This window comes from Coffea eugenioides, chromosome 2, assembly GCF_003713205.1.
Source record: "Coffea eugenioides isolate CCC68of chromosome 2, Ceug_1.0, whole genome shotgun sequence".
In the NCBI taxonomy this organism is placed as follows: Eukaryota; Viridiplantae; Streptophyta; class Magnoliopsida; order Gentianales; family Rubiaceae; genus Coffea; species Coffea eugenioides.
The window spans coordinates 9,891,992-9,908,111 of record NC_040036.1 but is presented as its reverse complement, the minus strand read 5'-3'; the positions used below and the strand labels follow the sequence as shown (position 1 = coordinate 9,908,111).

Sequence of the window (16,120 nt, the reverse complement as noted above, 5' to 3'; positions counted from 1 at the left end):
TTCACTAAGCACAAAACTTTTCAATGCTTGGAAAAGGCTTCAAGTAACAAAGAAAATTACTTAAGTTGGACTGACGAAATAGAACATGTAGATGGTCCATTTATCATGATCAAAGAGATTATTGTGATTGAATTCTTGACCTCCCATCCCACCAGCCCAACTTTACATATCGTTCTTTGAAATGTTTTTTCTTCCTTTTTGGCCTGTCCCATCCAGTTGCTGCCCTTTAGGATTTCTTCTCTTCCCAGCATCTGGCTGAGGAACCCTCAAAAGTTGATCGACTGCAGAGATAGAAGAGGAAGCGAAAGCCCAGCTGCTTTTAAGCAAAATATGCGCTATATGTAATTCTGTCAGAAGAGTTTATGTCTATAATCTATACGCTGTGAACATGGGAAAAGAAAATTGTATGACAGTCCAAACTTCTTATTCCTGCAAGAAAACTACCTATATCTAAGCGGTTAAGGAACCATGCAAATGTTATTGCTTCCAAATTAGGAGTAAACATTACGAAAACTTGATTTTTAACTCGTTAATTTGCCTCTCTTCATTAAATTAATACCAAGAAATGATCAGGCCATGCCAATATGATGGTCTAACTAATCCGCCTGTGTCATCTTCCTAATGTCAATATGCCTCATCAGGCAGAAAGAACATGTAAAAACTAACAACGCTTTTAACTCCATCTAGTCACATAAAACCTTACATCATATACTACCCGTACTTATTCAACTTCTGGGAAATTCGCTCTTGAGGTAGTTTTCCTGAGAACACAGATGGGTCTAATCACCTTAATTTACATCATTCTGTGCCTACATTTTCTTGCATATGTATTTCAGTCTTGGTTTAGAATATCAAATAATTCTAGAAGGCTTCCACCAGGCCCGCCCGGTTGGCCGATTATCGGCAACCTTCTTCAGTTGAGTCAATTACCACATAGGGACTTGGCTTCTTTGTGTCAGAAATACGGACCTCTAGTGTACCTTCGACTAGGGAGCATTGATGCCATCACCACCAACGATCCCGATATTATACGCGAAATCCTTGTCCATCAGGACGATGTATTCGCCTCTCGGCCGAGGACTCTTGCAGCTGTTCACCTGGCCTATGGCTGTGGAGACGTGGCATTGGCTCCGCTAGGCCCGAAATGGAAGAAAATGAGGAGGATTTGCATGGAACATCTACTGACAACAAAAAGACTCGAGTCATTTTCAAGGCATCGGGCCGATGAAGCTCAGCATCTAGTTGAAGATGTTTGGAGCAAGGCCCGCAAGGAAGAACCAATAAATCTGAGGGAAGTTCTGGGTGCTTTTTCCATGAATAACGTGACTAGAATGCTGCTCGGAAAGCAATATTTTGGGGAAGAATCAGCTGGACCACAAGAGGCAATGGAGTTCATGCACATAACGCACGAATTGTTTTGGCTCTTGGGCTTGATTTATTTGGGAGATTATCTGCCGTTTTGGAGGTGGATAGACCCTTATGGTTGTGAGAGGAAAATGAGGGAAGTAGAAAAGAGGGTGGATGATTTTCACTCAAAGATCATTCAAGAACATAGAAAGAAATTGCAAACTGAAGGAGTAAAAGATGAGGCAGAGATTGACTTTGTTGACGTGCTATTGTCTTTGGCAGGTGAAGATGGAGAAGCACACCTAGATGATAAGGACATCAAAGCACTGATTCAGGTTGAGTACTAATATCCTTTGATCATCCATCACAAATACTTCATGATCGTATAGAAATCTACTATCGCCACCCTCTTTTTACGTTGCACAAATAGTAAAGGCATTCTTTCTACAAATCTTGTTTGGTAATTGAATATTATCAGCAATCCACTGAAAATTAATCAAATGTTTCCCTGCTACAAATTCTTTCCAAGTTATATGACCGCCATGACAATCTTTATATATATATATATACACACATGATTTCTAAGTCAAAACGGTTTTGAATGCTTAGGATATGATAGCTGCTGCTACCGATACTTCTGCTGTCACCAATGAATGGGCAATGGCAGAAGTCATCAAACATCCAACCGTCCTCGAGAAGATCCAAGAAGAGCTTGATACCGTAGTCGGACGTGATCGGATGGTCACAGAATCTGATTTAGCCCACCTAAATTACCTACGATGCGTTGTACGTGAAACTTTTCGAATGCACCCGGCCGGTCCATTTCTCATTCCGCATGAGTCAGTTCGAGCCACCACGATCAACGGATACCACATCCCTGCCAAGACACGGGTTTTCATCAACACGCACGGCCTAGGACGGAACACCAAGATATGGGACGATGTGGAAGAATTCAGGCCGGAGAGGCATTTAACAGGAGATGGGAGCCGAGTGGAAATAAGCCACGGATCCGACTTCAAGATATTGCCTTTTAGTGCTGGGAAAAGGAAGTGCCCCGGGGCGCCGCTGGGGGTGACGCTGGTGCTAATGGCATTGGCTCGGCTGTTTCATTGCTTCGATTGGAGGCCAGCTGATGGATTGAGACCTCAAGACATTGATACCAGTGAGGTTTATGGCATGACCATGCCCAAGGCCAATCCCCTGGTGGCGATTGCTAGGCCCCGCCTGCCTTCTCATTTCTACCAGTCCTCTTAAGTCTTGACTCAAGGATTTGTTCTCCAAAAAAATAAAGGGCTACTTGTAGTATTAATGTTAGCGAAAAAAAAAATTTCTAAAAAAGTCACAAGTTTGCAATTAAATTGCCAATTTTATTGCATGAAAACAGATGAACGATAATTGGAGTTCATCCATACATGAAAACACATGAACAAAATTGAAATAGGTGTGCTTGGAGTCCATCCATCAGATTTTAAAAAGACTCCAATTGGTTTTATTTCTTGCCCAGGTGACCAGTTACTCAATGAAATTTGATCGGTCTAAACTTGTTTCATCCATTTGTTGTTTTCTTCGTGTTTTTGGCCTCCAGTCCTACCAGTAGGCACAAATCTGGAGTCAGAGTTTTTCTTGGCAAGAACGCTAGAAGCACGTAATTACCCTAGGCGCAATGTACCCTCAAGATCCTCATATAATGCCTCGTTTGGATTGCGAAAAATTTTCAATCACCTTTTTGCCTCACTTACATCACATTATTACAGTTTTTTTTTTTTTTTTAACAAAAACCCCCCAAAAACTTGCAATCCAAACGGCTTACTAGTTTGTGCATACTGCGATACTATCTTAGCATCCAGTATCAAATAGAAGAGTGAAGCAAGTGCTTTGTTTGATTCCGTTAATCCAATGTTATGATTGTTGCTATATTAGATGCACCTTGCTTAGCTTTCAGCATAGCAACCTTCAAATAAGGAGGTACCAACCATTACTCCTTTTCTTCTTTATTGTTCCCAAATACAATGAGCTAAGGAAATTTGGGGGTTAAAACATAAGAAAAATATGCACCAGAAAGTAAAAAAACGAAACAGGAAATATTGAAAAGGGAAGTATTTGAAGTGCCCACAGAAAAATTATGACACGCATGTAACACAGTATTCTCTCTGACCAGCTAGTAACCAAAACTCAAAAACGCAGTTACCATGCTTGCTATAGGAACAGAGATATTATCATCTACTATTCCTGTAGTTGGGAGGGACTCCACCAGTGTTGCTACCAAGGATACCAAGGCAACTCTTTGTATCGTGCAGCTCCAATCCAACTGAAAGCATCCAAGGGCTGAAAAGTAGTACAGCATCCTACAAAAAAAAAGGGAATAGAAAGTCATCAGTCAAAACCATAAATGCAAGATAGCTTGCAATGCAAATCCACATTACCAAAAGATATGCTGCAACTCACCCAATAGAAATCAAGAAACCAAATACAAACATGGAGAGGCTACCAGCCCAACTCTTCTGTTGATTGTAAGGTAGTTTTAAGGATCCAAATCTCCTTCCCATGATATCGGCAATGCCTACAAATCACATTGTCAGATGGCAGACACCAGAAGTACTGAGGATCTAGATTAGATATAGGTTTGGCTCATACCATCCCCACCACACATCATTGACACTGAAACCACTCCAACGGGAGAGTCACGCCAGAAAAATATTGCACTTAAAATTAGTATCATAACATAATAAAGGGGACCTCGAAGCAATTCCCTGCATGGAAACTAGAAATATGTAAATAAGGTCTGATTATTTACTCGTAATGTGTCTCAGAAGGAATAAAGAAACAAGGCTGCAAATTTACTCAGGCTTCCCCTCTCGAGTGACAGAGTTTACGAGTCCCTCATCTTTAGCCAATGAAAGGCCATAGACAATAAGCCTTAAGCAGTTTATGAGGGGCACCAGCGAAGCAAAGTATCGAGCTCCTGTGGATGTGCTAATCTAAGATGTAAATAATCAGCAGAAGTATTCAACAATAACAGGAGTTGACTGTGGAGAACATTATATAATGTAATTAGTATTGTGAGGAATGTCAGAACCTGAACATTGGCCAGGAAGCCATGAAGAGCAATCCAGACAGTATGTGGACCAGTTTTCGGCTCAAATTCTGTCAGAAAGATGGAAACGATATAAAACCGGCAAACTAAGTGAAACAAATGCAGTTCATATTCTTTCATTTCATTATATGAAGTCTGCAAGTAATTTCGAGTATTACAATAAACAGTTGGAAATTAAATAAACCATTATCCAAACTGCCCCATGTCTAATGGAAGAAATAAGACACGTTCTTGACTCCGATGATTGTGGCCAATAATGCAGGAATGCCTTTTATTCAAATAAACTAATGCTCATATACACTCCCTCAGTAGCTATTGAGTTTCCTAAAACATGAAATTTCCCTTCACCACAAAAGTCATCCCCACACCTCTTCCTTCAACAAACCTCAAACCATCTCTCTTTCCCTTCCTTCTTCAAGAAACCACGATCTTCTCCCTGTTCTTTCAGTTTTCCCTATGTGCCCGTTTCTAATCAATTTCAGTTCTACATTTGCTGCTCTACTAGCCTTCAGGGGAAAATTTTGAAGACGAGGCCTCATAAGATGGTTTTTGCCTCACATTTGTAAACTGATTTGTCCTTGTAGATATACAATGAGCAATGTGTTTTGAGTTTGTGACTCTGACACAGCATTATGTTCCCGAAGATTTTGAGTTCGTGATCCGTTGTTTCCTTGTACTTTTTTGTCTTTAATTTCTGAATAGAGCGATAATTATGGCCCTCGTTGTGGTTATCTCGGATCTAAGTTGTTTCTTTCACGTGTTTTCTCACGGGAATAAGAAGAAATTACAGGAAGAAGAAAATCTGTCATCAATGGCAGTCGACCTCTGAGCAGTCAACTTCTATACTCCTGCAATTCAATTAAAACCAACAATAGTTTACATAATTTCTGATGAAAATAGGCAACGTTTGAAAGAACAAAACTGTGATCATCATCTATCGTGTCTACTTATTATTATTCAAAACTTGGAGGAGTAGGTTCCACCATTTTCTTAGCCAGGTGAAATTGCAAAAGCTATCTAGCACTCATTTTAGCCTCCTAAACTAAAGTGCATCGGATGACTCCTCGAGCCATCCTCATTCAATCGTTCGTGACCTTTACCCAAATATCATTCACTGCTTTTTATGTATTCTTCTGGGTCAACCAGTCGCTGCCTCAAGTGCACTTCCTGTCGCGCTTTTTTGGGTTCACGGGACACAGCCTGATACGATGATATCAATACTAAAAGAGCAAATTATCCCGGCGGTTATTAAACTTTTCCAATAATAGAGCTTTGACCACTCAATTTTTCAGAATACGTGTTTACTCGCTGAACCATTAAAAGTATAAAATTTCGCCATTTTGTCTGTGGAAACCACTGTTAAGTCTTAGATCTAGCACTTTCCAATCCGTGGCTTTTTACATATTCACCGTCTACCAGATCTAAGACTTAACGGTAAAAATATATAAATATACGGAGTGATTCAATATTCACACTTCTAATAGGTTAATGGATAAATACATATTCGTAAAGACTGAGTGATCAAAACTCAATCATTTAAAAAGCTTAATGGCTTTTCGGGTAATTTGCTCGTACTAAAACTTTGTAATGACAAGTTTGTTATCGTCATTATCTAAAATTTGATTTTTTTTTCCAGCGTACAAACAACAAACAAACTGTGTACAGAATAACTACGAAGACATAAAAAATATATATATATATCAATTATTTTCCTTGACCACAAAAAAGAAAAGAAACCTGTTGGATGAGATTTGCGGAGGTGAGTTTATCAAAAGTCGAGACGAGAGTGTAAGCTCCGGCGACAACCAAAGCCGTGGCTCCGGCATCGTGCAGCTCCAAGCCGCCGTCTCCGAAAAAAGCGCGTTGCTTACACGAACGAGTATAGTTATTTTTCTCCTGAGAAGTTTGAATGCAATAACCAGACTTGATAAGATTGGAAACGTGAGCTAGAGGGAGGTTGTGTAAGGGCCCAGCCGACGGCAGGCGGGGTCGGAGTAGTGGAAGGTGGAACTGAACCAAGGATAAAGTGGTTCTGCAATTGGCGAGGGAGGAGGCGGCGACTATGACACCCACGCTCACTTTGGTTCCGATCGCCATTTCCGACTTCTCTTTCTTTGCACTAAATTTCTTTTTTACTACTACTAGTATTATTTTTTTCACTGATGTGGTAAGTACTAAGAATTGCCAGTTAGCTTTCCCAACAATATCTGGAGGCAGGTTGGCTTCTTATAGGTGGCCGGGGCCATCATTTAATTTAAAAAAAAAAAAACATAATTATCAATTTCATCTTGTATTTCATATATTCATTTAACAATCAACACAGATTTTAGTGTTTTTTTTTAAAAAAATCGTGCCTGCAAACAAGTATCTAATTTTTTTAAGAAAACAAGAAGCATCTAAAACTAATAAAATTAAATCACAGTTCATTATACAATCTCCATTACAACTCGATAAAGAGTTAAAATTGTTCCTCAATTTCAATATTCTTAGTCAAATATTTATGAGCCAAATATGAAGTTTAAACATCAGGCGTAATGAATTCAATAAGATAAGAATTTCAACCAAAACCTAAATGTGATGTGTATTACCCTTTTTAATAAATTTTAAATCAACTAAGCTTAATCCAAGAAAAAAAAAAGTCATGACTTCTACAAATAAATCTTGTAAAATAATTAAAGACTTTCACAATTAGTTGTCTCTAGATATATTTTGTCATGTGTAGGTATAAAATTAAGGAATATGCAGGACAGATCGAGTATTCACGAGTTCTCAAGCCTCTAACCTTAGCTCGGTCCTGTAGTAGTGAGTGGTCGACCCTCCTATGCCAAGGTCAAAAAATGCGAATTATATTTATTTTTCGAAAATAATTGGGGTGGGTTCTACGAATTAGCAGGTCAACAAGTTTTTTTTTTTTTTACCCTTTCTCTTCTTTGCCCGCTCCCTAGTGAAAAAATGAATGAACTGGACCAGAAAAGAATAATTAGATAAATCTACGGTGTGTTTGATAAAATTGAAATATGAAAATTGAAGTTTGAATTTATTAAATAATAAAACTGAAATATGAAAATTGAAGTTTGAAGTTTGAATAATTAGATAAACCTAGAGTGTGCTTGATAAAACTGAAGTATGAAAATTGAGTATATTATAAATTATATAATATATTTGAATTAATAACACATTCAATTATAAGTGAATAGTTTATCACTTAATTTTAAAAGTAAATTTTATATAAAAAATTTAGTGTCATTTAATTTATTCAGATATTTAATTTTTAATTATCAAAAGAATTGAATATATTAAGATTGATTCTTTTAAATTTAAGTAATGAATTGAATTATAAAACTGTCCTAATCTTGTAAGTTTTTAAGTTTTGCACTCCAAGGGCATATTTAAGGGTTTCATCTACGGTGGAAGGCTGACTCAACTGTGCATGGTGTGAAGAGCAAAAGGAAATTTGGCCAAGACATCGTTGTGGGGCGGGCACGATGTAGCTATTAAATGAGCTACTGGATATCGCGTAGAAGCGGTTGTTTATGGGTCCCATGGTATTTCTAGAAGAAATAAAATGCAAGCCCCTCAACAACTTATGGGCACTTGTTTGCAACCAAAAATTCGCATCAAATGGGAAGCAGCTCCCCTGGCCAACTTGGCGAAGGACAAAATTTCTGATAGTTCTCAATTTTTCTAGACGAGCTTCCCCTGTCCTCTAAAGGGCCTCGTTTTTGTTCTTCGGTAAATTTCAATTTGTTTTATCAGCAATCTTTGGTAACTTCAAAACACTTGGGTTTATCCGTGGAGTCAAAGCATGCTTCTACAACGTAATAAAGTAGTTGTGATTACTTGTAGTTTGTCAAAAAGAATGCTTTTATGGAGTCAAAGAATGCTTCTGCAAAAGTAATTGCGATTACCTTGTAGTTTACGATTCTTTAAAGAGGGTATCAAAGCATGCTTGTACACTAGTAATAATGTTATTTTGATTTTATCCAATTAATAAATTTAGTTTATGGGAAAATGGGTACTTTATGGAGGAAAACCATAAATAGATAGTAATTTATGGCATTACCCATTCAACCCACTCTAAAGTAATCACAATTACTTTGGTCAAAGAATCTCTGGAGTACTTTAAGGAACAAAGCCATAAAGAGATAGTAACCCACTTATTCATTAGAAATTTTACTCCGATTTTATCTGATAATTAAATTAGTAATTTGATGGATTTAATATAGTGCTACAAAAAACAAGAATCGTTACATAATTGGCTTGATAGATTTCAATTTAAATTTAGAAATTATATAAGTAATCTTATACGTAACATGGTGACTTTCAAATCGATATCAAATTTGTAGATGAGTAATCATAAATATAATTATCATAATACACCAAGAAATTAAAATTGAGATTGTAGATAAAATAATCATAAACTTTTAAATGCCAAAGCACCCAGTTTATAAGTCTTGTTTCCTGAATGGTGCAAAAAATCGAGGCTCGCTGTCCAAGTATTTAACCTGAATGGATTTGAAATGAGTGGTTTTAAAATTCATATTTAATCCAAAGTCATTATTGTTTGGCTAAGAGTTGTTACATTACGAAAGGAATTTATATTTAAGGTAAGCATGAGGGGTAAAGGTTGAATACCCCCTGTAAACTTTAGGGGTTAATAATTAGATTTCCATTTTCCCTTTCTCCTCCGTTCGTGTGTTTACATCCCTCCTACTATTTCAGATCGACCGCTCCACCTTTGGTCACTCCTGTTTTTTTGGGCAAATTAACTGTCAATATACGTACAGGTTTTTTTGAATCAAGGTCATTTTTTTTTCTTTAACTTTGACCAACGGCGATAACTAATAGTTGTTAGTAATTGATAGCAACAAGCAACAATCAGCATTTAACTCTTCGATCTATATGCATAAAAGGATGGACTCGTTAATGTAAAAGAGATTTGAAATGACATGTTATGTTTTTGAGTAAATTTGAAATTCACTCTCTTAGAGTCTTTTTCCCTATTGGTTTCAGGGTTCGAATCACGTGTCGACAGTTGAAAATGAGAAATGTATAAAGACGGATGAACAAAAAAAAAAAAAAAACTACTTATAAAATTTTTGAAGAAAATTCTTCCAAAGTTATTCAAACACTCGAGGGGATTTAAGTGGAGGAATTGAAATCAAATCCATCCAAATCCTTCAATTCAAACACGAACTTAAAAATTTGTAAATCTGGACATGAATTAATTTGGAAGCTTAGAGGTTCTAACCTAAAAGACTTTCTAATGTGAGGTAGGCGTACTCTAGGGCCTTAGCCTTACGGAATGGAAGACAGAGGAGGCAGACGCGGGATGCATAGGGCGGAAAATGCTGCTTAATAAATCAGGCAATTTAAATGGATGCATCTAATATGCTCCTAGTCGTCATGGTGTAAAGTGAGCGTGCTCTAGGGCCTTACCACGAATGGAAAAAAGAGGAGGCTGGCTGGCTGGCTGGCTGGCAAACTCGGGTAGAAAATGGATGCATCTAATAAATAATGCTCTTGCCATAGTGTCCCATCTAATATTATTGTTAGCACTTGGCAGGCCAGATAAACATTCTATTTAATCTACACAACAATTATGTCAAATTCAATTTGAATATTTCCAAAAAATCAACATCTGAACCCCTGCTCAATCAGCGCCTGAGAGCCCTTGTTCTTGCAAACCGCTAGTACTACAGGACATTTAAGTCGACGACCTAATATATAATTATTAAGCATCTCTCTTGCGAACAAAACCTCGACCATTTTCAGGGCCATCTTGTTTGTAGACAACTGCCTATATAATTATAATTCATTTCGGTTTAACTTCAGAAAGAGATCATTATTCCTTTCGCTTTCACTTGAGAAGAAAACAAAGCCTGCAAAATTACTGAAAACTCGTATACACCTCAAAATTGATGAGACCCAACTCAACAGGCCCAATATAATACAACAAATTTGACCTTGTCTCTAGATATGGTGGTGATGGATCATAGCAACAAAATTTGCCCACGATTATGCTTTTGCTTTCTTCCTGGTAAACCGCTGTAAAGATTTTGGTAATTCATTTTCCTCGCTGATTCGCTTCCTCTTCTCTTTAGACAACTCCTCTTCTTTCGCTGCCTGTTCCAGAAAGGGCCTCTTAGCTTTTTCTACAGCTTCCTGCTTCTTCTTTGCTCTTTTACTTGGCTTATTCCTACCTTTTGTTTTCTTCTTCATAGGAATATCTTTAGCAGCAGCAACCGCGGCTTCCAACTCTGCCTCTCTCTCCGGATTGGTTGGCTTTTCTTTCTTCCTTGTAGGCCTCACTGCACCAATCTTCGTGGGATCCAACATAATTGTCTCCGGAGGGAGTTTATCAAGAAGAGAATGTATTTCCTTCTCTCTCCGCTGTTTAGGAGTTTCAAATGGATTCGCCACCCAAGTATCAAAGTTCGGCTCTCCTGATCCAGGAATTAAGACCGAAGACCAGCCCTTGGAGTGCCCAATGCCCAAAACATCTTCATATGGTCGGAACGCAACCTTTCCTATTTGGTACCCTTTTGCCATTGAATGACCCATATAGCGGTCATAACTCTGAGATCCAGCTAGGTCCCCCCAAATTTGAACAAATGATCCAGTTGCCCCAGCAAGCAACCCTTTCTGACTGAAATCTAAGGTCTTGGCATGACCGGACAAAGTCTGGAGGACCTCAAACTTCCTCAAGTCCCAGAGCTTGATTTTTCTCTCCATACCAGCTGTTGCCAGCAGATGGCCATTACTATGAAATGCCAAAGCTGTAACAGGTCCTTGGTGACACAGCATCTTGACCACAGGAGCAGCACTGGTGGGCTTCCACATGCTTACCGTTCCACGGGAATGACCAACTGCAACCACCCCATTGAAGGGATTGACCTGCATAACATCTGAACGACCATGACCAGTTCTGTAGTTGCCTACCATTTGCCCTGTGGTGACATCCTGATAATGAAGCTGCCCCAATTTGTTTATGGTAGCCAAGAGGAAATGATTTTTCAGAAATTGAAGCTTCAACACCGCACCATGTTCCTAACAAAAGAGGAATAAATTAAGACTTGGGTCCAGAATCATGCACTGAACTGGAAAAGAGAAAAAAACTTAAAGGTAACTAGACAAGACAAAGTCTGCTTCATCACATATGTCAATCAAAGATTCCCCAAAGATCCCTTTATAGGATGCAGAGTCTACAGCAACTAAATAACCTCTAAGAATATAAACATTGGGAGACTATAAAAACATAGAGTCATGATGGATTTAAAGATCTAGATTCCAACAGGATGGAGAGACTACTAAAACAATCGAGTCATGCAGAGAGTTTAACAAGCATCATATAGTAACAAAAAGGCTGAAGTAAGCATATCATTTTCAGCTTCTTTGACTATAGGGATCAACAATCGACACCATAGTACCCATGGGCCAGTTACAAAATAACTGTATTTGACATTGGCATGTTCCTAGAGCTTAATGAAATAAAACTCAAACTGTCAAATACTCCAGGCCATGACACCAAACAGGAAACCAAAGTTGAAAGTATTTGACAATTACCAAAATCCAGAACTACAAAATTTCCCCTTCCCTTTTATCACAGAAGATTCTGTACAATAACTTACCGAGTTATAAATTTTAAAAAAAAATCTGAAGTTTACAATTATCTATTTGTACCAGGAGGCAATAAATTTTCAATTCATCAGTAGCACCTATTTTTACAAGATACATAATCTCTATATGTTCTTGAAAAGATTTCAAGAATTCAATTGGCTATGTAATATACATCCCTTAACCTAATTGATCAGGTCCTGTGCTAAAGTTTAAATCTTTTGACACTGATCATAATTTCCCACTCAACTAAAAGCAACTGTATAACTTGAATTACTCAAAATAATAGCTCATATTATTTCAATTTACAATAGGTCACATCTCATCCGTTGGACTACTTTGGAATGGGGTTGCTACTTGACCTTGCAGAACCTGAAAATCCTAGCTGAAATTCATGTTTCCAGACTTTAGAAAAAAATGAAAGGAAAAATTCACATTATAGACATGACAAGAAATAAACCTTGATATATAGAAGTGATATAAATAGAACCAAGGAGAGTAACTAACCTTCAGACAATGAAGTTCTGTGCCATCACGGTTATATATATAAGGATACCTGTCATGTTGACATATACATATATTTTTCAAATTCGGACTAAAAAATGCTTTACTTTAAAGCCTTCTCAAATCCACCACATATTGCAATAAAAATAAATAAGTTTGAGAGATCCGGTTTGACTAACATAAAAGATGTTATTCTATTATTCCCCAGACACCAAGCTTGGAATAGAAAATGACGTCTCTTTAATAACAGGCAAACAAGATGAATGAAAAACTCAACCACCATGAGGACTTAAGCGTGGTTCATTGCAGTCAATGTAGGAAAGCAAGTATCATTTACCCTCAGGACTGCTTAACTAGTAGGTGCAAAAGAAAATTGGCAACATGGTGAGAAATGCTGTATCCAAATAACAAGTTTCAAATGCAACCCGAGTAGAAAGCGTAATTGAGTGACCCAATCAAGAAAATCAGACCTTAGCTGACACTAGTCCATATAAAACACCAAAAAACATATAGTTAAGTACATATTACCATCTCACACAAATTTCAGTATAGAAACAAATGTGGTCCTCAAACACATCATGGTGTTTTTTCAGGAATTCTTCCATTAACTTCTTAGGAAGTTACATTCAGGAACAATAGAAACTAAGCATCGTACAAAGGGAAAGCAATCATCTTGGAAACTGGCTGCTTTCATAAGTATGCTAAGTTAATTTGTTTCAAGATCCATATCGAGCCAAAATCTGAATAGCTAACTGACCAAACTAATGCAACTAAACAACAAATTTCTCATGAAATACACTTCATTCTGTGTTTCAGGAGAATAATAAACAAGACGCATCGTGAGCGAAAATTCTGAAAAAAAGTGTTCCACGTTCCATGGGAAAAAACTCAAAATTAAGAGCACAAACAACAAGCATCACAATTATCTTTTCACATTTGAAAGGATGAGAGACCTTACTTCTTCTGGGCAGCGGCGAAGAATAATTCATTATGCAGGAATGCAATATCTCGAACAGTTTCCCTAACCTGAAAGAACAAATATAAGCAAGAATTTTTTTCTCTCAGCACCCAAAGAAATATTATTTAAATAAGGACCAGAACAACTAACAGACAATCGACCAGAAATTTGGTGGAATAACCAAAAACCAAAATAAAGTTTCTCATACAGGGACCAAAATTTTTCTCCTTTTTGAAAACAACCAAATCAAGTTACAATCTGAAGCAATTATCACAATCCAAAAAGCCATAAAATACCTGAAATTCTTTGATTAGGGCCATATTTTTCATATCTAGGATGCCGAGGTGGCCCTTACGTCCAGCTATTGCCATATAGCGTCCACTTGAGGTAAAATCCAGCGAGTAAGGACCAAAATCTGAAAAAGAAAGCAGTCTAAGCTAAGCTGCAGCATGTAACATCCAAACTCAGATAAAAGGAGTCAAGAATAAAAGTTCATTGGATTTTTTTTAAGTCAATCTCAAGGCATCAAGTTCAAGTGATTTAACCTTATCCTTCAAACATTGTTAACACACAAGTCAAACAAACTAATTATTTTCCTAAAGTCTGAAAGTAAAACATGAACAAAGTACATTGGCATGCATGATATAAATCCTTCGAATATTATTAACAGACAACTCAACCAAACTAATCGTTTTCTTAAAGTCTGAAAGCAAAACATGAATAGAGTACATGGAAATGCATGATATAAAATGTCATCAGGCGTTCCAGCCAACTGCACTTAAACTTCAGGACAAACAAGAAAGATCAGAGAGAAAATTGCCTGTCAACTATAACATTATCACGTGGTATAAGATAAGATGAAAGTTAATCAATAGGTAAATTTATTAGAAGTTATGCTTCTTCTAGCAAATAAATTGTTGAACCACCAGACATCATGGCAGCAATAGTGGAAGTTGCATCTACAGAGATGTAAGGATGATTTTTCTAAAATATCCTGAAACATGGTATAGGCTATGAAGTTTCATAAGTTCTCCAAGAATGTCGGCTAATAAATAATTTCATAACTTTAAGAAGAGGATACAGTGTGAGACGCTAATCATAATTTCTTGTATTCAAAATTTCCTATTTCCCTTGTCATTCAATTTACATGTCAGACGCTAATCATGAGATTCCCACGTTTCATGTTCTAAATCTCCAGACATACCCAGTATGTAGAGACATAACAAGTGTAAGGGCCCTGATTGCAGATTAATCACAAAATTATTCCAAGTTTAGTTCCAGCAAGGTAATTAAATTAGCCACGGTTAGACGTATCAACCTGGTAAAACAATGTCATATTGATTTCTGGTGCTCAGTATGTCTACTTCTTGGGCAATTGATTCCTGTTTGATCCTCCATGTCTTCTCTATACCTTCAGCCTCCAAATAGCCCCCTTCACTCGGCAAGAGCCACTGATAGAGTAATCATGAATCAGCATTTTTTTTTAAAATGACACATGCAGAAAGTATGAGCAACCACGAAATAGAATTAGAATTACCTTCTCAATTTTGGCAGCAGCTTTTGCAGACTTTCCATATAATTCTTCCCTCACAGCAAGCTGACCCTTCAATTTTCTATCTTGCAAAATCTGAATAATCCACATTGTCAGATAAGCAACATTGAAAATGGAAAATCATGATTTATAGTAGGTCCTAAAGCAAATGCAATACCTCCAAATTGGCGCTTTCACCTCTAAGGTACTTTTTCACTTTCATATCCATCTCATCATCCTCATCCTGCATGAATACCGATCACTAGCTTAAACAAAATACACTTACAGTAGCTAAGATTTCACCATCAAGCGGAATGAAGATTTTGCAATCATATTAAAACATGGTTCAATCACTTATATTCATAAAAACTCCTTACTAGAAGAACCCAAAACTCTGAAGCAACGCTAAAAAGAAAAGGAGAGCATGTGCGTACAAGGGCCCAAATCTGGCCAACTAAATTAAAGTTGAACAGCCTTACTCCAATACATGGTAGCTAAACTGTTTGGACAACTTAAAAGGAAGTGAGTTCAAATCCACCATACTTCTAATGGTTCAAAGGAGTTAATTTCTTTCCAGTAACATGTAATTTCACATTGCCCGTTACAACTTCCTATCTCTCTCCTAAAGAATCCATCTTTACGGGGTGAAGAATGGACTGGCACTAACCATTTTCCGGAAAATGAAGTGACAACAACAGCGGGCGGTTGAGAGAGATTCTGAGTTGGGTTTGAAGGGGCGAACTAGTGTGTGTGAGGGAATTCGCCGGAAGGGAGCTGGAGAAACTGAAGCGGCGCCTCCTGTGACGTTAGGGCTTTAAACATGCGAACGGAATAGGAAAGGAAGAATGAAGAATAAAAATTTTAGTCCCTAATCTTTTAAGCTATCCAGTTTTTCCCCTCTTGTTCATATTAATTGTAAATTCCCCTGTCAACCTTTAGCTAAACAAGGCAGCATTTGAATAATATGTGAATTCTATAACTCTTTTTTTTTGGATAAAAAATCCACTCATTTGAAGTCCATTCATGTCAAATATTAGAAGTTAAAAGTTTGAAATTATCCAAACAAGAT

The 16,120-nt window shown here is 37.4% G+C and overlaps 3 protein-coding genes across 3 annotated transcripts; 1 reads left to right on the top strand and 2 right to left on the bottom strand.

The window, feature by feature from the left end:
- The first annotated feature begins 773 nt into the window (after positions 1–773).
- Positions 774–2,710, top strand: LOC113756003 (cytochrome P450 703A2). The gene is made up of 2 exons (XM_027299831.1): positions 774–1,682; positions 1,957–2,710. The coding sequence occupies exons 1-2, from the start codon at positions 774–776 to the stop codon at positions 2,599–2,601; spliced, it is 1,554 nt and encodes a 517-aa protein (XP_027155632.1). The 3' UTR covers positions 2,602–2,710.
- Positions 2,711–3,299: 589 nt separating this feature from the next.
- LOC113762204 (probable phytol kinase 1, chloroplastic) lies at positions 3,300–6,672 on the bottom strand. The gene is made up of 6 exons (XM_027305541.1): positions 6,179–6,672; positions 4,424–4,491; positions 4,189–4,320; positions 3,982–4,097; positions 3,793–3,907; positions 3,300–3,692 (listed from the first exon to the last, which is right to left on the bottom strand). The coding sequence occupies exons 1-6, from the start codon at positions 6,536–6,538 to the stop codon at positions 3,506–3,508; spliced, it is 978 nt and encodes a 325-aa protein (XP_027161342.1). The 5' UTR covers positions 6,539–6,672; the 3' UTR covers positions 3,300–3,505.
- A 3,421-nt stretch (positions 6,673–10,093) lies between these two features.
- LOC113763128 (probable U3 small nucleolar RNA-associated protein 7) lies at positions 10,094–15,855 on the bottom strand. Its single transcript, XM_027306857.1, has 8 exons — positions 15,719–15,855; positions 15,230–15,295; positions 15,058–15,147; positions 14,839–14,971; positions 13,817–13,935; positions 13,521–13,588; positions 12,566–12,614; positions 10,094–11,491 (listed from the first exon to the last, which is right to left on the bottom strand). The coding sequence occupies exons 1-8, from the start codon at positions 15,719–15,721 to the stop codon at positions 10,460–10,462; spliced, it is 1,560 nt and encodes a 519-aa protein (XP_027162658.1). The 5' UTR covers positions 15,722–15,855; the 3' UTR covers positions 10,094–10,459.
- Between the last annotated feature and the right edge of the window lie 265 nt (positions 15,856–16,120).